Genomic DNA, 23,175 nt, shown 5'->3' on the forward strand with positions numbered 1-23,175 from the left:
TGATGTCTCATTTTTATGGATGTTTACGTTGAGCATATTTAATTTGTAGTTTGTATATTTTAATAAAACCTTGTTGCGTGCTGTTCTATGGTTTTAATAAATGTGTTGTCATTTCATTTTTATTACTACTAACATGATTTTTTAGTGATCAGTGATAATGTATTTTTAACGTTATGTATTATATTTTATCGTATATTTTCTAACTCTTCATGCTGGCACTTTTTTTAGAATCATTTTAATTAGATAATAGGTTTAAATATGTAAATAAAACTGTGTATGTTGTAAATTTAGACTTTTTAGTGTAACGGAACACTATCAATTATGGAAATTATATTATGATTTTATTTTACTAAATCTTTCTTTCTGTGTATATTTTTTGTTTTATTTTGCATTTTTACAATTTTATTGCATTATTCTTTAATTGCAGAAAATTGCTATTTCTAATTTTTGTTTCATATACCTTAAAAGTTTTCGGTTGATTTTTGTTTGTTTTCTTTCTCCAATTACAATGTACAGTTCGACCGTTTTTTCTTGGGATCAAAATACTAATATCATAAGATAGAAAAGCTTAAACTCCAAGAATGAAGTCAATATTTGTGCTAGAGAAAATTGATTTAGCCACTAATATAGTGAGATATTATAATATTATAAGGTATGAAAACTCTTCTATGTTGTCATACCCTGGACATCATTAAGTTGTTATCAATTGATTTTATATTTGTGATAACTGGAAATACATTTTTATGTCTTTCTTACATCATCTTTAATTGGTTTACGGTTCGACCATTTCTAATATACTGAGAATAACATAATATTAGATGTTGATTATCTCCTTCCAATTAGGATTGAACAGAATGAGAGAAAATTAAGGTGAGACCGCTTTACAATTTTGAAATCATATCTATATAGAGTTAGTTTATAGATTACTCTATCTGTTTCAAAACGTAATCAGTTTTAATTAAAATCTGTAATATTTAAAAGTTATTACTTTAGTAAACTGTCATTTAATATATAAATTTAATCAATTATACAGGAATTTACATAATTTAATTGGTCACACAATATCCAATAAATATAAAGTTACATTGAAATATAAAAACAATTTATATAGCAAAACAAAAAATACTTTTAAACCATTATATTATAAAACAAAGGAATATTCAAATTATATTGAAACATTAAAATAATAAGAATCAGAAAAGCTGAAATCTCAACATCGGTCATGCTTTAGACCATCTCCAATGTATTTTTCTATTTTTTTTCTTTAAAATTGAAGAATTTCATAATATAGATGAATTTGTCTCCGGCGTATTTTTCTATTTTTTCTCCTAAAAAGAATATTTTTGATATATTCTTTTCTAAGTTTACAAATAATATTTATTTATTTTGAAAATCAGACCAATTTATTTTAGTATTTTATAAAATTATGATATATTTACACTAAATATTTCTTTACAAACTATTATGTAAATAAAAAATATAATTATATTTATATAAATAATATATTTCACTAAAAAATATTTTCGGTTACAATTGTTTAAGTAAAAAAGTTAAAGGTTCATTTTGTAAAAAATATTGTTTCTTATTGGCCGATTATTTTCGCCTCTGTGGACACTCTATCTGAGGCTTATATCTTGGAGTTTTAATTAAAATCTGTAATATTTAAAAGTTATTACTTTAAAAACTGTCATTTAATATATAATTTTAATCAATTACATAGTCATGTACATACTTTAATTGACCATACAATATCCAATAAGTATAAAGTTACATTGAAATATAAAAATAATTTATATAGTGAAACAAAAAATACTTTTAAACCATTTTATTTTAAACCCAAGGGAATATTCAAATTATATTGAAACATTATAATAGTAAGAATCAGAAAAGTTGACTTCTCAACGTCGATCATTTACGTCGGCCATCCCTTAGACCATCTCCAATGTATTTCTCTATTTTTTTTTTCTCTAAAATAGAAGAATTTCATAATAGAGATGAATTTGTCTCCGATGTATTTTTCTATTTTCTCTCCTGAAAAAGAATATTCTTGATATATTATTTTCTAATTTTACAAATAATATTTTTTATTTGTGAAAGTTGAAAACCAACCCAATTTATTTTAGTATTTTATAAAATTTTGATATTATTTACACTAAATATTTCTTTACAACTATTCTGTAAATAAATAGTATAATTATATTTATATAAATAATACATTTCACCAAAAAATATTTTCGGTTATAATTGTTTAAGTAAAAAGTTAAACGATCATTTTGTAAAAACAAATAGAGGAGGTGACACGACAAAAATATAGTTTCTCATTGGCCGATTATTTTCGTCTACGTGGACACTCTATCTAAGGTTTATATCCTCCTTTTATTACTTGTTTGATTACAGATCAAAACTGAAAAACCTTGTTTATATTTATTTCTTTTTTTTTAACTCAATGTGGTGGTTGTTCTTTCAATTAGTAATAAAGCATCTTTTCAATTTCGTTTAAACTCTATATGGTGATTGTTGTTCCAATTAGTAATGCAAATCATTTTCACTTTTCAGAACAAAAGATTTATATCACGTGGACTCGTAAAGTCAATAGTCATGCATCCAAACTTATCAAAACTTGCAGTGCTTATAAAACCGTTTAGGTTACAGACAAATCTCTACTTTCCAATGGCATCTATAAACAAAATGCAGAGCTCGCAGCACATTTTGCCCCAACCTTTATGTTGTACAGAGCAAGTTTATGAGTAACAAACGGATGATAATTAACACATTTTGCCCACACATTCCGGCTCTTAAGGAAAGTCTTCGGTTGGTTGCAGCACTACCGGCACCGGTTGACATTCCAGGAGCCTTTTAAATCACCAAGGGGTTTAAATGGGCTCGGTTTTGACCTGTAAAGGGCCTCATGTTCTGCTATGAGCTGTTCTGGAGCTTCATCAAATCTTTTAACATGCAGAAACCAGTATCATGAGAAGTTTATATTGGCCAAAAAAATTCTGATGGAAAGCAGATAAGTACATACCCATTGGAGTCGGTGTTCTTTCTCTTTACCGCATGAGTAAGTTATACTCCTCAAGCATGGGAAGTAGACGGATCTACACACAGAAAAATAGTGCTTATTGTGGCTGCTCCATGGCTTCTCGAATTGCAGCCTTGGTACCCAAATGTAACATTAATCTAAGTAACACTCCAGGAAAACTAATCATCAATAGTAATAAATGATCACTGACCTGGTTTTACATATCCATCTTGTCAAACTCATGAACACAACATATTCCATTATCAAGCGTTAAAGCACCAGCCTGCTAAAGAGTAAGATGGTATTAGGCAAAACTAAAACATAGAAATAATATTATTGCGAGGATCAGTTCATCAATTCAAAAATTACAATGCAAAACTCACCAGTTTAAGGTTTTTTTAGCCACAGTTGCAACCAACCCAGCTGCAGAAGAGGACTTCCTAGAAAATATAAAACAACAGCAATTAATATCCAATGAGAACCAGTACCTTAGGAATGAGGATTTAGCACAGACGTTTATGTCTCCTCTAAGATTAATGCCTTCAGGAATAGTCTCATGCACATCTGCAAGGAACATGAGACCATCTATTCATGTTTATATCATCTATCCAGGGTAAGTTCTTTCACTGGGGTTGATTGAGCTTCTTATAAGTATTACCGATACAACATAAAACAACAACAATATTTTTTGTTTCAGAGATCAGACAATGAAGCACAATCAACACTCACCAGAAATATCAAGGTATGCCTCAGGCAAAATAGGAGGGCCATAATCAATTGTCTTTCTTGAGCCGTTAAAAATGCGCCCAAGCATCAATTGAGATACATGTGTTTTCAGTAACTGAAATCGTACAATGAACAGAAAAGGTTAAGACAAATCATTATAAGCAACCACTGGTTCCCAGAAACTCTTAAAAGAAGAGACTTTCATAGTAGATACCTCAGTAAATTGAACGGTGTCAATTTCAGATGTTCTTTCAAAAACCTGAAACCAAAAGAAAATAAGTTTATTGAGAACATTGAACCTGTACAGCCAATTGCCTTGGACAACAGCTTTCTCGCCATCAACCTCCATGACCTGACCACGTCTCATAGATCCATCACCTAAGCGAATATTAACAATCTCCTGGTACTTTGGATATATTTAGATAGATTTCCTCTCCTTTGGAAATGGTACTCGTTTTCTGATCAATATCGATATATTAAAAATTGAGAGACTCTGAAGCAAGCAGTAGAAATTGAATACACACAAAAGAAAAAAAAAACTAACCCCATCAAATTGACAAAAAGCTGAATAGTTAGCTCGATAGAGAGCTCCAACATCGGACCACCGTATGCGTTGTCTCTGATTGCCTTGCAAGTTAACTGATACGGCCGAAGAGCGCCACCTTCATCGCAATTGAAGAAGTCACACCTCCCATCTCTATCTTAGTAAACTCCTCTCTCTCTCTCTCTCTCTCTCTCTCTCTCTCTCTCTCTCTCTCTCTCTCTCTCTCTCTCTCTCTCTCTCTCTCTCTCTCTCTCTCTCTCTCTCTCTCTGTTTCTATCTCTTACACAGTCTGTATAGGCGATTCGTTTGGGTGGTAGCGTTTCAGAGAAGAATACGAAACTGGTGAGTTAAATATCAAGTAATGGGATGGCTGAATTGAAGGATCTTAATTAATTGAATGCAGAGGAGAGGCGTTACGAAGGCGGTATCCCAGAAGTTGTGGAAGCAAAGGTTTCGTAGCCGAGGAAGAAAATGGAAGTTCATATAGACTTTTGGTGGGCCAGGATTTGGTTCGTGCTGGGCTACATAAATTAAGTGGGCAAACTTCTGAAAATATTAAACTTTGTGTGCGAAAAAAGAACCGTGTGTTTCGTCATAATTATTAGAAACCCAACATGATCTGTGACATGGCAAAAAAAAAGAATCCTATTGGTTGATTATAATTGCCGACGTGGACACCCCAGCTAATGAGTATATTCCCCTTTTATTATGGATATTGATATTAGAGTATCTTAATTCTCTGGAGGAAGAAGTCACAAACGTGACAACAAGTATGGAACTTGCATTGTTATATCACAACCCTTGTTCGGGATTGCGCTAGGCGCTGTACGTGCGGCCAGACGGAGCCTAGCGCCGAATCAATTATGCGGGGATTAATCGGGGTCTAGTTTTAGGGTGTTTATATTAGTTGTCCGACATATATTATCTATTGTATATAGGTACATGAGATGTTGAGTTGGTTCAGTGGCTTAGGCGTATAGGTTTGAGTTGTAGGTGACGGGTTCAACCCTGGCAGTGGCAATTTTAGGTTTTTTCAGCATTAACTTTAATGAAGGGTAGTATGGACATTTTCTGATCATCCTCTTCCTTAGGGTTCACGAACCAGAACTCAATTTCAATGGCGGCCAGATATTTTTTTCTCAAATTTTCATCTTTTTCTTTCGTTTTTCTTGGTATTTAATCTCAAAACTGACAGATCTACCATATATATTCGATTTCTGGAACTCCAATGAACAAAAAAGGGAGGTTTTCAAATTTTCCGACTTTTAAGCCGATTATATCAAAATCGTTGCGGCTCTCATCCGCCGAGCGCCTATCCGCCGCCGATACGGCCGCCGAGACCGAGTTTTCGAACAGTGATCACAACTATGGTACTTATGAGGAAGACTGAATCAAGTATGTTGAATCAAACCCAGAATCATAAACTTAATTTGTTGAGGTTACTACTATTATATATAGATACTAAAGTAGTTTTTTTTTCTTCTTCTTTGTAAATGAACAACATTTTGGTATGATGAGGTAAATGAAAATAGTTTTCTAGCTAAAGTCTTTTCTTCATTCTTCTCAAGGGTTGGGACTTGGGAACTGAATACACAAACCCCAAAGGTATGGACACAATCATCATCTTAATTTGATTTCATCTCTATGTCTGCATCCTCCTTATTAGCAACATTGTCTGGAGAATCTTTCGGCAAAAGACCAAGCAGAGGCAGAGGGAGCAAGGAGCTAAGATTGCACAGGATAATAAGCGTCGACAGGTTATCAAAACTGTCTCTTGTGATGCCAAACACCTGAGTCAGCCCTGCCCCCATAAGTCCACCAAGAACACTGCCTCCATTGGAGATTGACATGAGTGTAGCAAAGAGCGTTGCTTCCATTCCTTCTGGACATAACCTCGCCGCTAACACGAGAACCGGCATGAAAGAGGCCTGTGCAAGAACTGTTAGGATTAGAGAGTCTCCTATTGCAAACCACTCGTCGCTTATCCCCAGCTGCCTGTTAAAACCAGTCACGAGGAGAACCTGCAAAGACATAAGATTAGTGACTGATATAGAAGAAAAGATTTCTTATTATACAGAAAGAGGTGAGAGTGAGAGACCAACCTGAGTCATCCCAAGACCTGTTCCGAAAACGGTTGTCACGAGGAAGATTTTTCTCAAAGGAACGGTTTTGAGGAAGCCATTGTAGAGTCCTACTCCAAGCAAGGAAGCAATTGAGGTCACAAGTTTAACTCTTCCTAGAAACTCCGGTGTAAACCCAAGCTTGTTCGTTCTGAGAGATAGTTTTAGCATTAGCATTAGCTAGCAGCAACTTAAGTAACTACTACCATCTCAGTGGGAAGAGAGAAACATACGTGAAGTAAAACATTGCGGAATCAGAGTGCGGCGTGGCTTGCCATAAGAAGATAAATAAAGTTGGGAGGAAAACATTAGGTTGCTTAATGGCACTCCACAGCTGAATCATGTTCTGCTTTGAGGTCTGAAGAAAGCCAGGATTGACCAAGGTTATGTTCTCTTTCTGCCCTGACCCTGGCATTGGTCTGACCACACGTTGTTCGTTGACGAGAACAGCAACTGCTGAAGTTATCAAAGGTAGTAAAGCTGTCACTCCGAATACAAACCTGAGGTTTAACAGCTTTTACAATGCCACCAAGTTAGTTATCTAAGACACATGATAGAAAAAAAAAGAAAGCTTCTTTCAAGGGACTGTACCTCACACCATACGACTCCACCAGGGAGCCGCTAAAGTAGGAACTCACGATTCCACCAAAGGCTGAGGATCCCCAGCATAAGGACTGCAGAGATCCCGACACGCTTTGTGACTCGCCGCGAGCACGTTCAACAACCATTGAGTCTACTACCTATATTAACAACTCAACAATTCAATATGATGAAGTATCTATCAACTTAACCATCTGATGGGTTTAGAAAGCTTACAACATCAGAGAAGGCGACAGAGAGGGAACCAAGAAGTATACAAGAAGCAGCACTATATTTACTGTCAACAAAGCCAGCCATCAAGCTCCAAGAAAATGCACCAAGGAGTCCCGAGAGAACTAGATACGACCTCCTCCGGTAGCCAAATAGAGGCACCGAATCACTGCGAAACAAAACAAGTACCTTAGAACTTTACTACTGGTCACAAGTAGAGAGGTGATGAAGGAGGCATATACCTGATAAAACCGTAGAGAGGCTTAACAAGCCATGGCAAAGAAGAAAGCCCCGTTATCACAGCTGTCTAAGTCAAAGAGGTATTACATTATTGTCAGCCTATAAAAAGACAATTGTTCATGGAAGCATTTAAAATCTCTCCCCTTACCTCAGCAGGGTCAAGATGCAAGTCGTCTTTAAGATAGAAACTAACAGCGAGCCTAGCGAGTCCTAGAACACCTTGAACAAAATACACCATCGCTACAGCAAAATTGTCTGGGGATAACTCAACACCCAAAACTTTTTTTCTGCTACTAAAGTTTCTTCCTTTACGAGCCTGTCCTCTAACAGAACCATCTCTGACTCCTTCAACATCTGTATTCACACTATCTCCTTCAGCTACACCTACACATTTAGAGACAGAGAAGTACCAATCATAAGAAACTACTCACAAGTTTGAATCTTTTCAACTAATTCACTATCTTTCGATGTACCCATCATAACAAGTTTGAATCTTTACAACTAATTCGAGAATCTACAAGTACCCAGTTCATGAATCATAGGAAAGTAATCAAAAGTGTGAACCTTTTGGATGTAACTTACTAATTCTGGAATCAAGAAGCAGAGATTCCTCTGAATCTCGCCTGCGAGGAAGCTCTGGGATTGAAACTATGGAGGACATGTCTCTCCTATCCGGAGGTCTCCTACGGCGGTGGGATCGGGCGGTGATGGCGAGGCGTCTCGGGAGGAAGGTGAATGGGGAGAGTGTGATTTGAGAGGGTGAGGAGATTGTTGGGATGGAGAAAAGATTGCGAGACGCCATTAAAAAAAAATTAAATTTTGTTAATTTAAGGCTTTTTTAATGAACACTCCTCCGTGTCTTTAGCTATTATGGGGTCTCCTTGCCCTCTGGATAATTCTATATTTTTTCTCCATTTTATTCCATGATATTTTCTGATTTCTACTTCTAATTTATTTGTGTTAAAGACATTATTGTAGGCAGAATAACATATCTTAACATTAAGATAAATAGATAAAAAATCGAAAACTATAATAAATAAAAAGAGAGACAGAAAAAGAGAAAGTTTTTCCAGAAATTTCAACAAAACATTACAATTTTTGTAACATTTTTCATGATTTTGATGTATTTTATTGTTGAACTCTTTCAAGTCCGTGTCTAAATATTTCTAAACCGATTAGTATAATATTATTCACTTTAGACCCAACAATCAAGGTTCTTATAGATTTTTTTGGATTTTGTTTAAAATATCGTATTGATTAGAGTTAAATATCATATAATATATTGCATATTATTTATCTGAATTTTCAATGTAAAATTTTGTTTGCACTCATAATATTTATTTATTTAAAATTTAATAATAATAAAAATTAAATTAAATAATCATGCTTGATGATGTGTGCTTTATGAAAATTAGATATATATACATATATAATATAGGTACATATGCTCTAAATGGCTAACATTCATATAAAACCATTAAAATTAATATACTAGTTGTTTTATTGGAAGTTTATTCTATTTTTATTAAGATTTTGAAGAAGACTATAAAAATCGTATCATATAAAAATCGTAAAATATAATGTTTGAGTTTATCTAATAAATACAAAATCAATAGACATAATTTCCAAAAGAACACTTAGGAAAATGACTAAACATAAGAACATAATTTCCAAAAAGAACACTTCATAAGTAAATCTGTACACCATATATTTATATTCTTATTTTCATTTATTTTTCTCAAAAAAAAATCTCATATAAAGAACCTTAATTTATTTTTTGAGTAATCTTCCACTAAAAAAATTTACACTAACTATACAAAATAGTGAATCGTCTAATTATGAAAATGACTAAACATGTTACATGCTTTCCCATGTCACATTATGGGAAGCCCACGAGAGAGGCAACTCATCAATCATAGAATCCATGACCTTTCTTGTTGAGTGCGTATTCGACGGCTAGAGCAACAATGAAACTTCTGTTTTTATTTTTCTTTTTCTTTGTTTTAGTGCTTCTTTTTATTTGTTACAGATTACCCTAGGAATCTGTCTAGAACACCATATCATATTACATTAGTAATCTGTGAAAATTAATAAGAGGCCGAGAGAGTATTTCCCTAAACAAGCTTCAATGCCACATTGGTTTTGCATCGAACATTTGTGTAATAAATATGTATATAGATTATAGATCATCGAATTTGTATTTTGCTTTGTGTTAAGAAATATTCCATCCGTTTCACAATAGATGAAGCTTTGGTTCTTTGCACACATATTAAGAAATTATTTTTTCTAAACAAAAAATCATTGAAATATAATTTAAAACTAGTTTATTTAATTATAAACAAAAATAATAAAAATATAATTGGTTACACAGTTTTTGATAAAGTTAAAGTTACTTAGATATGTGAAAACATCATCTATTGTGAAACAAAAACACCTAAAACATCATTTAAACGGAGGGAGTAACATTGTATAATTTGATATTATGCTCTGTTTTTCTTCTTATGCTGTTGTAACTTATTTGCTATTTTACAACAAAATTATATACAAAATTTGAGAGAACGTTTCTTTCTGTCTACCACTTCATAAAATGAAAACATGATTCAGCATCTTATAAGAATGCAAGATTGCAAAGTTATATATATTGATTGTTAAAATAGTGCACAGGAAAATGAAAGAAAAATACAGTATATAGTGTACTGAGATGTTATGAGAAAAGATAATAATTTCTACCAACGATAGATGAAAGTTAATCTCTTAAACAAGATAGTTTAAAAAATTTAGAAGAATTTAAGAATAGATGAGATAAAAATAAAATTTGATAACGTTGGGTAAATTTTAGTTTCGCAACATGTTGAGTCTTGCGTTGACTACTACCGACGACACAGCACCACAATTATCAACAACAGTAGCAAATCATTTACTGTGACCCACTTGGAAAAGAAAAAGTTGAATTCTTTTCGGAATCAACACGGCAAGTTCCGAATCCTCAACTATGTTTTGTTTGGCAACCAAGTAAGTGTCTAAAGTCAAAGGTCAAAATGAACAACAAGCCATTCACAAGATGACACTTCATCTACTGTCTTCATTCAATAATTAAAATCGACTATATAATATAATATTATACCACTAACTGTATTTTTACTCAAAAGCAAGAAGCAATATATTCGAGACTTTTGCTAAGCGCGGCGTGTATATAAAGATATCGCATTGACGTTACAATGTGATATCTCAAACAATCATTATCGTAAATGGAGATGGATTCAAACGAGACTCAACCAACGGTGGTTGTTTCATCGCCGCCGGGAAGAATATCACTCCGGCCAATGACTCTTTCCGACGTTGACGACTACATGGTGTGGGCCACAGACGCTGAAGTCGCACGCTTTTGCTCTTGGGAGCCTTGCACGAGCCGAGAAGAAGCCATCAAATACATAACTGATTCGGTCTTGACACACCCATGGCTCCGAGCCATCTGTTTAGAGGACGACCGTCCCATCGGCTACATCTTGATCATGCCTGTCGATAACATCAGGAAAGAGATCGGTTATGTGCTAGCGAGAAAGTATTGGGGAAAAGGGTTCGCTACGGAGGCGGTGAGGCTAGTGACGGCGGAGATATTCAAGGAGATGCCGGAGATTGAGAGGCTTGAGGCACTAGTGGACGTGGACAACATGGGATCCCAAAGGGTTCTTGAAAAAGTTGGGTTTACTAGAGAAGGTGTGATGAGGAATTATATAATTATGAAAGGAAGTGTTAGAGATATGGTCATGTTTAGTTTCTTGCCTTCTGATCCGTTCAAATAATTGATCAACAAAAATATCAGTTCAAATTATCTATAATGTTGGACTTTTTGTATGCTTCATCTGTAAAACATGAAATAAACTCTGTTTTTTTTTTGCTGTGATGTATTAGTTGCCTTGTCAAAAGTTAATTCTACAACCAAGTACTTGGCCTTTTCAGTACTAATATATGCAGAGAATTTACATAGTCAATTATAGAAACAGCTGAACTTTACGGATATAGTCAAAAACTTTATGGTCTAGAAAGGTGGACAGATTAGTACTCTGAAACGCTTCCATCCCTTGGATTCTAACTTTTACGATAGTGTATTTTTCGATGTTGTAATATATAACGCAGGAGGGGTGACCAAACACGATTTCATTACTATCAGTAACTCCAGCAAAGCGTAGCACTTCTTTTCCAACCACATTTTTCAACACAGGAGGCAGTATGTATGTATGCTTCGACCATTCTTGGTTTTCAGAATCCCCTATGCTCATCAACTCTATACTGTGAGTTCCACCAAGTTTAAACCTGTTAATCTTAACTGAACCTAATTTGCCATTGTAGTTAATCATAGATTGGTTAAATACTGCTTCCTTGAAAGTCGTGTCCAGTTCAATACAACTGAACTTCTCAGACATAAAGTGAAAGCAAACTATTATAGAAGTTCGTGTACGATAATTTTTGGCTTTATAATACAAAACACCATTGATGCATATTCCTGTAACCCAACAATAATGGGGTATGCAGCATTGTATTATTCTCCACTCAATTTTTTCAGTTCCCAGAGTCAGAAGTTGATGCTCGGTGATACAACGGTCGAAGTCATATCTCGAGGATAATACCTTGAATCGTTTATAAATGGGATCATACCCCATAAAGCTCATCGTTTCAAGAATGCTTCTCACCTCAACCATCCTCGTTTTCTTCACTTTGGGTAACGTTAATGTTTGTCCCGTGCTAGGATTACATATTATATGTACTATTGACATCTCTGATCTCTCTATAAACTCTTTATCTGTGAGACAGACCAAGCCGTGGACCACTAATTTCACAGTGATACTGATAACCACCAAAGGGGATACGGGAAATATGCTTGACGGCTACAGGAGACGAGTTTTGAGGCTGAGGTGACGAGAGGAATAATAATTTGCCTTTTTCTCTATTGATGAACAATAGATGCGGGCGAGCTGAAGATCTGGTGATGAACAACTCTGTGAAATAGGGAAGGCGAAGTGTGGAGGCCCAGAGCTTTGATACGCAACGACATCTCCCTATAGACTTCACTGGCAGCCTCGAGAGTATTTCGATTATGAGTTCAGTAGGGATCGTATTCGTATCTGAGTTTTCTCTTTCATCCAACAAGGTCTTAGCTCGCGTATTGCGCTTATATTTCCTGGCTGAAACAGACTTTGCTGTAAAACCTAGCTTCCCTCTGAGCTCGTATCGTAAGAAATATTTTAAAAAGGCCTTTGACAGAAAAATAGAGTAAGAAGGCGGTATAAAATATATCTTGTGCATGCTGGTTACGACTTACGAGAAAGCCCATGCCCAAACTTAATTAGGGTATACGATTCTTGTTGGTGACTTGTATTTCGAAGTCGTTAGATTAATTTTGTTAAGTACACATTCCCTAGACATAAGAGTTAAAAGCTTATGTTTAGCTAAAAACAAACCATTGTTCTCGAGTGTGTACTGAACCAATTCTGTAAAGTGTAGACATATAACCCAAAAAAAATCACACAGAAACCAGAAAAATAATAGCCATCCAATAGCAAAAAAATTGACAAACAAAGCCAAAGTGACAAGTAAAGATAAGGGTACCATGCTCTTTAATTATCATGAGAAATTAAAAGCCAAATCAGCTTTGTTACAAAATTCTCAAGTTAATTACGTCATTATTTAAACGCGTGCGTAAACTTGAGGTCCTCCATATGGTTTACAAAGGTGGCAAACTTACACTTAGAGGAAGCTCCCATCCCCTGGATTGCAACTTTTACGACAGCTTGTGTCTTGATATTGTAGTAAATAACCTGGGAAGAGTGCGAGAAGACAACTTCATTAGTACCAACAAATCCAACCAAGCGTAAATCGGCTCTTCCAACTACATTATTCCACATAGGAGGTAGCACATATTCATGCTTCGACCACTCCTGCTTTTCGAAATTTCCTATAACAAGCAACTTAATACTTCTACTTTCTCCATCAGCGAAGCGATCCCCTGCATCAGAGATAAGTGAACCTAATTTTCCATTGTAGTTTATCAGAGTGCCCTCAAAGACTGCTCCTATTGAAGTTGTTTCCACTTCAATAAAACTGAACGTCTCAGACCTAACGTGAAAACAACCTATCATATCTATTCCTCGAGTATAAACTGGATAATACAAAACACCATTGATGCATATCCCGTGTTGGAAAGACTTATGGGGTGTGGAACACTTGATCGTTCTCCATTTAAGTTCTCCAGTTCCCAAAGTCAGAACTTGATGCTGATCAAGAACTTGATGCTGATCAAGCGGAGAGTACCTTGTTATGGACAATACCTTGAATTGATTATCAATGGGATCATACCCCAGAATGTTTCTCGCCCTAGTAAAGCTTCTTCTCATCCTCTTTTTCGGTAAGGTTAAAGCTTGTCCTGTGCTAGGGTTACATATTATCTGTACTGGTGACATCCGCTTACTTATAAATTTAAGACATACCAAGCCTTGGACATGACCACTAACGTAACAGGAAGAACCACGAAAGGGGATACGCGATAGATGCTTGACAGCTTCAGGAGCCGAGTTCTCATCAAGATTCTGAGGCTGAGGTGAGGAGAGGAATACAAGCTTGTGTTTTTCTTTGTAGACAAACAATAGCTGCGGGTGAGCTGAAGCTCGGGTGGTGAAGAACTCTGTTAAATAGGGAAGGTCAACTATGGAGGCCCAGAGCTTCGATACGCAACGAAATCGAGCTACGGACTTTTTTTTTTTTTTTTGAATGAATGCTAAATTTTATTCATCAAAAAAACCTGTGTACAACTAGTGTGACTTGGTTATTTGAAAACAGAACTACTTCTACTCCTTTTCCCTAAACATTTACACCTCCCCTGCTAAACCTTGCTACTTATAAACTCTCAAAACTTCCAAAAAAATATTTACATTCTAGTCTCAAACCAGAATTGAAGGAGTCCCTCTAGACCCTTCAGGCCTTTAGTCTGCACGATGCTGAGCTTATTGCGGACGGCTTTATCCAACAGTTTCTTCAAGACTTGTATAGGCGTCCCCTGTTCTCCATGTCTCCGCTTGTTACGCTCTCTCCAAAGCGTGTATAGTGCCGCTTGGAATGCATATCGAAGACAGAAGAGCTTCTTCTTTACCATTCTCGTGTCAGAGACCAGCTCTACAATACCCGCCCAGTCCTGAGTATAAGAGTGTTGAAATATCCCTCTGGTCAGGTGATCCCATATTTTCGAGGAAAAACTACACTCAAAAAAGAGATGGTTTCTCGTTTCAGGAACAGATTTGCACAGGACACATGTGGTATCTATTCCTTGACTCCAACTAGCTACACGATCCATTGTAGAAAGCCTGTCTCTCATCGCTATCCAAGTCATGAAGGAGAACTTTGGAGTGGCCTGAGGGAACCAAACACTCCTCTCCCAAGGGCATTGTGCAGTAGGCTCTCTCAATAGCGTCCAAGTCTCGCGGGTTGAGAACCTTGGTTTAAGGCCTGAGCTCCACCTCCACAAATCAACGTCCTCCACGTCGGCCTTCATCGGCAGTCTCGACAGTATATCGATTATGAGATCAGTAGGGATCGTCTTTGAGTTTCCTCTTCCATTCAACAAGGTCTTAGCTTGCTTACTACGCTTGGATTTCATGGCGGAGATGACTTTGCTGTAAACCCTAGCTTCCCCTGAGTTCGCATTGTTTCAAAGATTTTAATCTATATCTTTATATATAAAACTAGGATAAGACCTGCGCCTTGCGCAGGGTAAGTTTATTTGTATATATTATCAATAATTTATATATTTGATCATTTTATTTATACATATACAATATTTTTTGTTGTTATTATATAATTTATTATCGAATCAATTTTTATTAAAAATTATGGAACAAAACTATAATTAATTTATCATGGGTTGATCGGATTGGACATTAAACAAATTATGACATAAAAACCTTATTTTTTTCATCGAACACATTCTTGAAAAAAAATGAACAGTATTGTTTTCACAGTTGAATTATTTTGACTTTTATCTTCCATATGGTTTTGAAAGCTTTCATATCAACCATCGAATTGATACATGTCATTTTTATGTTTTTAATCGTATACTTAAGAAAAACTTACATTTTTATAATTTAAAGTTGTTTTAAAAAATTCGAAATATAACATATAAGAAAAAGTCTAACATATAAGAAAAATATAACATATAAGGTGTCATCATTTTTCGTATTTTAAAAGTTCTTTAAAAAATATATATATAACATATAAGGTTTCTTCATTTTTGTAATTTAAAGTCATTTTAAAAAATCAAAAATATAACATATAAGAAAAAATCTGTTTTTTTATTATATGGTTAATGTGATTGTTTTTTAATAATATAAAATAAAACAAAAGTGAAGAAGGATGCAAAAATTGTTATCAAATCTTTATTATTCATAATCATTAATTGTCATATATATGTAAATCATATTAGGTAATTTCGTAGCTTTTATTTAAGGAAAGAATACACACTTCTTATATTTTAGGTTAGTATAATGTTCTCTAGTGGACATTAAACAAATTATGACATAAAAACCTTATTTTTTCCATCGAACATATTCTTGAAAAAAGTGAACAGTATTGTTTCCACAGTTGAACTATTTTGACTTTTATCTTCCATATGGTTTTGAAAGCTTTCAGACCAACCATTGAATTGATACATGTCATTTTAATGTTTTTAATCGTATACTTTAGGAAAACTTACATTTTTGTAATTTAAAGTCATTTTAAAAAATTCAAAATATAAGATATAAGAAAAATATAACATATAAGGTGTCCTCATTTTTGTACTTTAAAGCCGTTTAAAAAAAATATATAACATATAAAGTTTTCTCATTTTTGTAATTTAAAATCATTTTAAAAAATTCAAAATATAACATATAAGAGAAAATCTATTTATTTTTATTATATGGTTACTGTGATTGTTTAATTTTTTAAATAATATAAAATTAAACAAAAAAGAAGAAAGATGCAAAATTGTTATCAAATCTTTATTAATCATAATCATTTATTGCCTTATATATGTAAATCATATTAGGTAATTCCGTAGCTTTTATTTAAGGAAAGAATATATACTTCTTATATTTTAGGTTAATATAATGTTCTATAGTGTTATATATTTATGGAAAAATGGGACAACTTTAGATTAAACTATAGTTTATATTAGGTGCTCTAGAATTCTTAGAAAATAGATTTAGAAGGCATTTAGATGTGCCACATAAGCAAGGGGTCTTTTTTAATTAATACAAAATTGAGGTTACATCTTTTCAAATGCTTCTCAATTAATATATAGGAGATACAGTTTACTCTCTCCTAAGCCATGCCACATGGGATTCCATGTCATCAATTAGGTGCAGAAGAGCGCGACACGTGTCCACTTAAACTAAACGCTGAGTTTCATTTATTCTGGTGTTCATTCCGTTTGGGCTTTAGTGTGTATTCGGGCTTAATGAAACCCAACCCGGATAAAGAGTAACTCCAGTTGTTATAGAAACGCGTTGTTTCTGATTTAGGATTCAACACGTTCTTCATCGAGAGCTAAGCTCAACCTAAGGTTTCCATGGAGTTGTTTCATCTCCTTCCTAACAATCCGAAGAGCTATCAGTTACAGATTCATCCTCTTAAATCCACCACCACGTTCTACCTGTTCTTTCATCTTCTTCCTAACAATCCCAACGCTATACAGATTCATCCTCTTAAATCCACCATCCACGATCTACCTTGAATGTGATCTTCACGCAAGGCCGTGGAACCTTGACTATAAAAAGGTAACCTTTCCTACTATGAGAACCATCTCTTCATTCCATTTGTTTAAACTTATTTTCTGTAAATTGGCTAAAGCAACAATTTTTATTTTCGATTTGAAGACCGGACGCGTACGGCACAGTAGGAGGAGGAAAGCGGTAGCGATGGAGGAGAGGAGGATCAAGGCAATGAGGGACCAGCCGTGTCCGGTTTGAATCCGGTTGTTATTGTAATTTTCCCGTCCTTTAAAACTCATGTTCATCATTATTTTGACCACACATGGTGATTAGATTCATATTTATCAAAATTATTCTTTTTGTATCATATATTTCCTCTTTGCAATATGATTTGAATCTGTTGTTTATTATTATTTTTCTCATTCCAGTGTTCATTGTCTTCCCATTTACAAGCGACTGGGTTCTATGTTTTACTTAAAACTCTCGGGTTCACTTAAAACTTCATTATATTCAGGTTCCTGGTCTCCACCTTTTGCTTCTATATATCCAATTGTCACCCTTTGGAAACCAAACCCTACACTTACTGTTTGTCCCACTTAACACAAGCTTCTGACCGTGCAGCTCCATGTGCCTGTCATGTTCTTTCTTTTGTTTAAGGCGGACACCGCCGAAGGTGCAGAGATGTATAAGGTCATCAAAGAGACTACTAATCACCGCAGGGTGAAGTTCACAGATTTATAATGTGGTCTGGTGGGTGCTCTGTAGAGTTGTGTTGTATCAGCTGAAGTTTAGCTGCTTGGTGGAGCTTCTTTGGGTGTGATAAAGCTGTGAGATCTAGAAGAAACAAAGAGTTAGTTGATAAATTTCATGTGCTCCTTTTGAAGAGTTGTTTCTCCTTATTGTCAAATGTGGATTATGGGTATTTCTTTCGTACATATCTATCATTTACTTTAAATTAATGAGGTCCACCATTTTGAATCTTGCTTTTGCAGTGCGTTGGTTAAAGCTTTTGTTGTAAGCTTGCAAACCACTATTGCAACTAAACTATAGAGGATATGAAATATGGCCAGGACGAGCAACAAAATGTTAACTTGGTGCAATCCTTTCAAAGTTAACATGGTAACATGGAGAGAGTAGCTTTTGAAGGAACACAGATCATGATAACGTATGTTTCTCCAAATGTGATTTAATAAGGAAGTGAATCCCATAATCGATTACCAATTATATTATTTTTTTGAAAACCCAAATCAAGCTTTGACAAAATAACAATCGTCACCTACTAGCTTTGATTTTCTCTAAGGCCTTAAGATGGCAGTTTTTCTGCTTCTTCCATAACCACTATAAAGAAAATATGAAAGGTTCATCAGCATTGAGTCTTTGAACAAGAAAAAGAGGAAAGTTAATTATAAAGGACATTGGCGAGTCTTTAAAGAACTTTTCAAAGAGATCCTGTTTATCAACCTATGTATTGGCCAATTCCATGACGATTATCCACCTAGAAATTTCTGATCATATGGCTTTTCGCCATAGCTTAAGAAAAAAAAATTAGCAAATAAATAAAATTTTAGTGAAAAGCACATAATCTAATCCAAACTATATATATAACATGCAAAAAAAAGTAAAAAAAAATAATAATTAAAAAAATGAAAAAAAGTTATAAGAACAACACAAAAAAGGAAAACATCAAAAACAAAAGCTATTATGCAATTTAGTCAACCACAACAATATCTGCTCTCAGTATCATATCATATATGCAAAGATCACATGTAACTAAATTAGTAACTAAAAAACTATCAAATCAAACTTAACTAAGTTAAAATTTCCGCTCAAAGCTAAAAATTGACCTATATATATTTTATTGCAGAGAATTCATGGTAAAATTTGTTGCACGAGATCTCTAGGAGACTTTCAGCTAAGGCGAAATTAAGCTCTTTATAAGTTATCTTCTTCTTGAAATTTTGCGTGAATTAGACTCTTCAATCAGTTCAAGTGATTCTATTTAGACTGATTATAAATACATCTCTCATTCAACAAGTTATATTTCTTTTGGTTGGCCCTGCAATTTACAGTATCTCTTTTTCCTTTCAGTTTTCTTGAATGCTTAAACCTCAAAGCAAAGCTCAATATATACACCATAGCCAAGATAAGTCGCAAATCATTGCAAGGAGTGACTGGAGTCTAGGGAATGCACAATCATGTGATATGTAGAGCTGTTCTATCAACAAGAGACAATGAACATCAGTGAAATCAAATTAAATAGTCGGTTTTAGATTGTTGTAAGGGTAAGTGTTCTTTTATGTTTAATAAAGTGACCACCCGAATCTAGAAATCAATGAACATTGATGAATATGATGCTTGCAACTCTCTATTCTGTTATAGTTTCTTTTATTTACTGCTGCAAGTCCCATGCTATACACGAGTTTAGTACCAAAGCTCTTCATCCATGGAGAAGGTTAAAGTATGCAACAATCTATTCAGGTTTGTTGTGTGATTTTCTAAATTTCTAAAAATTGATTTAACAAAAGAATGGAGAGACTGGGGTGAAGAGTTGATACTGCGGATTCCATAGCATGCCACATTTTGCAATAACATGTTAGATCACATTTTAGCTCTACTTTGTTCTTAATATTCAATGAAAATTTTTCATCAACACAGTAGCTAATGCGTGGAAAACAGGTTTGGCTACAAGGTTTTTAAGCAGTTGACTTTTATTTATTTTTATGTTCTTCGGTCAGAGAAAATTATCAGCTTGGGGATTTTCTAAAAAGTTACAATTTTTTTAAGGCCATTGCAAATTAGTAGACATTAATTTACAAGAAATAATTTTATTCAATAATAAAATACAATCAATATACAATAATCTAATTTTGTATGATAAAATTATTGAAAGAATTATATTTTATAAGTTAGTCAGTAATATTTATTTCAAAAATTCTGATCAAAGTAATGGGTAACTTCATTTTCATATATAATATACAAGATTCTAATAAACATGTATACATATAAATAGTAACAATAGTTTCATATCACGTAAACCCCCAAGAAAAGGTAGAAAATTTTCTTTATATCACGTAAATCATTAGTTTTATAAGTAAATAATTATATTTTAACATTTTATTATAATTATACAAGTTTATAATTTACAAAATGAAGAATAGAATAGATAGATAAAATTGCTGTAAAATTATAAAACTCAATTCTATTTTAACTTAAAATTAAAATAAATTTGTACTATTAATTTTATTCGCGTGCCCGCCCGTAGGGCGGGTTTACCCTAGTATATTATATAGGGATCTTTTGAAACTCTATAAAGCGTGCACATCAACATAAAAAAATTTTTTTCCTCAAAGAGACACCTGACATAAAATAAAGTGTTACATTTTACTATTACTAATTTTCGAAAATTATAAATAATATGTAAACATACAACATAAAAAATAGAAAAAATACATTAAACATATGTAAGATTATCATTTTCACTTAAAAAAAAGACGGCTTATTTTCATAATGTAACATTACCGTTTTATAAAAAAAACAAAAAACATTATATATAATTTCAAAAATAATAAATATACGTAAACATACAACATAAAAATGGAAATACTACATTAAACATATGTAAGATAACAGAAAAACGCTCTCTAGCACGGTTCCCAATGGAGAATCCCTGGTTCCCGTTCGGTAGCGCTTCCGCCTTCAGTCCGCCGCTTGACACCGCTGGTGACAGTTGCTCCCCCGTCCCTCCCCACCCTCCTGACCCCCCTGACCCATCCTCTCCCTTTCCCGTAACTCATTACCCTCCTCTCTCCCTCTCTTCTTCCAAAACTAGTCGACGTTCTCAACGTACTGCCATGTACAGGCCCGTAGAGAAGGTCTCTGGTACCCCACCTCCAACTACTTCCAACGTACTAACTCCCTCAACTACTGGTGTTGCAGCCGCAACTTCAGCTGACCCTGAGACTAGATCTGGAACTGTAACTCTTATTTCCAGATCTGAAAGTACTGTAGCTGGTGCTCCAGCTTCTGAATCCTTCACCATATTCCCACCTAAAGAAACCTCTCCCACTGTGACAAACAAAGCTTCTGTCTCATCCTCCAAAGATAAATCTCCTGCTCTCCTGCAAAATACCATCCCAATCCCTAAATTAAACCCTCCCTCATCTTCTCTGCAAACTATCCCTTTACTCTCGTACTCATCTACTGAAAAAATTCCCCTCAACCGTTCAATCCCTCCGGGCCCTTCATTAGTGGAGAGATTGAGAAAATCAGAAGATAAAACTCTTACCAGGCTCGCTCCTATCTCTCTGTCTGATTCTGGCAGGCCTAGGGTCTTGATTCCAGATAGTGTCTTTCAAAAAGGTGCAGAGATGCATAAAGACTTTATTGTCTGTCATTTCAATGGAAGGCCTCCTCCTTTTAATCAGATTCAGAGTGTGTTGAATCACATGTGGGGGAAAGGAAAAAAGATTGAGATTCATAATAATCTTCACTCCCGATCTATGCTAGTAAGGATTCCAAGCGATTACCTCCGTCAAAAGATTCTAGAGAAAAATGTGTGATATGTCGGGGACTCAATGTTCCATGCTTCTCAGTGGTCTTCAAATGGGTGCTCTGCGCCAAGGGAAGCAATCCAAATCTGGGCTCATTTAACTGGTGTCCCGCTGGATCTGCGTTACAAAGAAGGTCTTAGTCTAGTTGCTGGTCTTGTTGGAGAACCAAAAGAGACAGATGACTTTACCTTGAATCTCGTTAGTTTGACTTTGTCGCATGTGAAAGTAGAAGTAAAGCTGTCTGAACCTCTGCCTCGCGTTGTCGAGTTTGTCAGACAAAGCGGCGAGGTTGTGGAAGTTCAAGTTGATTATCCTTGGGTGCCTCCCACATGTGGACACTGCAAAGAACTTGGTCACATATCCCGTAATTGCCTTCTTTTACCTCCTCCCTCAAAGAAAAATCTCCCTTCTTCAAAGAAGGTCCTTCCTCCTGCTCCAAAAACTACTCTTAATGACGCTTCTACTTCGATGGACTCCCATCCTGTAGCGCCCTCTCTCGACCCACCTCTTCCTCCACCCTCAAACCACCAAAATCCCCCCATCACTCTCCCATCAGAACCCCCACCTCCTGGCCTGCCCCCAACTCCACCCTCTGACTATCAAAATCCTCCTCATCTGTCCTCTGAAACCTTGCCTCCCTCGTCCTCTTTAGCCACTTTTTCACCAAATATTGCCTCTCCTCCCTTAACATTTTCTTCATCCGAGGGTTTTGTCTTCCCTTTCTCTTCACCTACAACCACAGAAAAAGCCACTTTAAAAAGATCAATCTCTAATCCTGACCTCCAAAAATTTCCCTCTTTCTTAAGCCAATTAGCCTATTTTTCATCTATGCCCCCTTTGATACCCCCTCCCTCAACTAATCCTAAAATCCCATCTAACCCTCCTATTCCCACCTCCAACTCATTCGATATTTTGGTTACTAAAGATGCTCTTCAATCTGAGGGGCATCAAAACCTTTAACTATGTATAGTAAACTATTTTTTTGGAATGTCCGTGGCCTAAATGACCCGGACAAGCATCAGCCTTTTTGTGATTGGCTAAGTAGCCATCAGCCTATTTTTGGTTCTCTTTTGGAAACCCATATCAAGGATCCTAATCTAAGTCACTTAATGGGAAAACTCTGCAATGGTTGGAAGTTTACCTCTAATCATGCGTCTGATGAAGATGGTAGAATTGTGTTGATCTGGAAGCCCTCTGTCTCAGTCCAGGTTATACATCAGTCCCGCCAATCTTTAACCTGTGAAGTCAAGATCCCAGGCTCACCAGTATTTATTTATACTGCCATTTATGCTGCAAATACAAGAAGTGAGCGCACTGACCTTTGGGTGGATCTCATGAACTTGCATCAGTCCCTAGATCTTCATTCTGCCCCTTGGATGGTGGGTGGAGACTTCAACCAGATTGTACATCCTGCTGAGCATTCTGT

General features: G+C 35.1%; 5 protein-coding genes across 7 annotated transcripts; 1 reads left to right on the plus strand and 4 right to left on the minus strand.

The window, feature by feature from the left end:
- Positions 1-275: 275 nt before the first annotated feature.
- On the minus strand, positions 276-5,427 carry LOC103867689 (V-type proton ATPase subunit B 2). 3 transcript variants are annotated; one of them, XM_033291842.1, is made up of 5 exons: positions 4,293-5,427; positions 3,963-4,206; positions 3,752-3,863; positions 3,537-3,586; positions 276-3,462 (listed from the first exon to the last, which is right to left on the minus strand). In XM_033291842.1, exons 2-5 carry the CDS (start codon positions 4,113-4,115, stop codon positions 3,421-3,423), a joined length of 357 nt encoding a protein of 118 aa, XP_033147733.1. In that variant the 5' UTR covers positions 4,116-4,206; positions 4,293-5,427; the 3' UTR covers positions 276-3,420. The 3 variants fall into 3 exon arrangements, with proteins under 3 accessions (XP_033147733.1, XP_033147732.1, XP_033147731.1); XM_033291841.1 differs by having other exon boundaries at positions 276-3,305; positions 3,406-3,586; XM_033291840.1 differs by having other exon boundaries at positions 276-3,308; positions 3,406-3,586.
- Positions 5,428-5,690: 263 nt separating this feature from the next.
- Positions 5,691-8,341, minus strand: LOC103867687 (folate-biopterin transporter 1, chloroplastic). Its single transcript, XM_009145786.3, has 8 exons — positions 8,045-8,341; positions 7,611-7,846; positions 7,465-7,529; positions 7,229-7,391; positions 7,004-7,152; positions 6,646-6,912; positions 6,395-6,563; positions 5,691-6,313 (listed from the first exon to the last, which is right to left on the minus strand). Exons 1-8 carry the CDS (start codon positions 8,262-8,264, stop codon positions 5,918-5,920), a joined length of 1,665 nt encoding a protein of 554 aa, XP_009144034.1. The 5' UTR covers positions 8,265-8,341; the 3' UTR covers positions 5,691-5,917.
- Positions 8,342-8,591: 250 nt separating this feature from the next.
- LOC103867686 (uncharacterized N-acetyltransferase p20) lies at positions 8,592-11,357 on the plus strand. Its single transcript, XM_033291828.1, has one exon. The coding sequence runs from the start codon at positions 10,711-10,713 to the stop codon at positions 11,263-11,265; it is 555 nt and encodes a 184-aa protein (XP_033147719.1). The 5' UTR covers positions 8,592-10,710; the 3' UTR covers positions 11,266-11,357.
- Positions 11,358-11,404: 47 nt separating this feature from the next.
- On the minus strand, positions 11,405-22,174 carry LOC103867685 (putative F-box protein At2g19630). The gene is given in 4 exon segments (XM_033291857.1): positions 11,405-12,259; positions 12,261-13,278; positions 21,726-21,866; positions 21,938-22,174. Coding segments are annotated over 2 exon segments (1,311 nt in total). The 5' UTR covers positions 12,767-13,278; positions 21,726-21,866; positions 21,938-22,174; the 3' UTR covers positions 11,405-11,454.
- On the minus strand, positions 13,144-15,377 carry LOC103867850 (F-box protein At5g65850-like). The gene is made up of 2 exons (XM_009145936.3): positions 15,000-15,377; positions 13,144-14,208 (listed from the first exon to the last, which is right to left on the minus strand). The coding sequence occupies exons 1-2, from the start codon at positions 15,108-15,110 to the stop codon at positions 13,144-13,146; spliced, it is 1,176 nt and encodes a 391-aa protein (XP_009144184.1). The 5' UTR covers positions 15,111-15,377.
- Positions 22,175-23,175: the final 1,001 nt, after the last annotated feature.

This window comes from Brassica rapa, chromosome A05, assembly GCF_000309985.2.
Source record: "Brassica rapa cultivar Chiifu-401-42 chromosome A05, CAAS_Brap_v3.01, whole genome shotgun sequence".
Classification (NCBI taxonomy): domain Eukaryota; kingdom Viridiplantae; phylum Streptophyta; class Magnoliopsida; order Brassicales; family Brassicaceae; genus Brassica; species Brassica rapa.

Coding starts and splice junctions, on each gene's coding strand:
- LOC103867689 (XM_033291840.1), bottom strand. CDS start 4,115: ATGAGACGTGGTCAGGTCATGGAGGTTGATGGCGAGAAAGCTGTTGTC. Junction 3,864..3,962: donor ACACCGTTCAATTTACTGAG/GTATCTACTATG, acceptor GTACGATTTCAG/TTACTGAAAACACATGTATC. Junction 3,587..3,751: donor GGCATACCTTGATATTTCTG/GTGAGTGTTGAT, acceptor TGTTCCTTGCAG/ATGTGCATGAGACTATTCCT.
- LOC103867687 (XM_009145786.3), bottom strand. CDS start 8,264: ATGGCGTCTCGCAATCTTTTCTCCATCCCAACAATCTCCTCACCCTCT. Junction 7,153..7,228: donor CTGTCGCCTTCTCTGATGTT/GTAAGCTTTCTA, acceptor TTGTTAATATAG/GTAGTAGACTCAATGGTTGT. Junction 6,314..6,394: donor CAGGTCTTGGGATGACTCAG/GTTGGTCTCTCA, acceptor ATGTCTTTGCAG/GTTCTCCTCGTGACTGGTTT.
- LOC103867686 (XM_033291828.1), top strand. CDS start 10,711: ATGGAGATGGATTCAAACGAGACTCAACCAACGGTGGTTGTTTCATCG.
- LOC103867850 (XM_009145936.3), bottom strand. CDS start 15,110: ATGAAATCCAAGCGTAGTAAGCAAGCTAAGACCTTGTTGAATGGAAGA. Junction 14,209..14,999: donor TGTCGAGACTGCCGATGAAG/GCCGACGTGGAG, acceptor AAAAAAAAAAAG/TCCGTAGCTCGATTTCGTTG.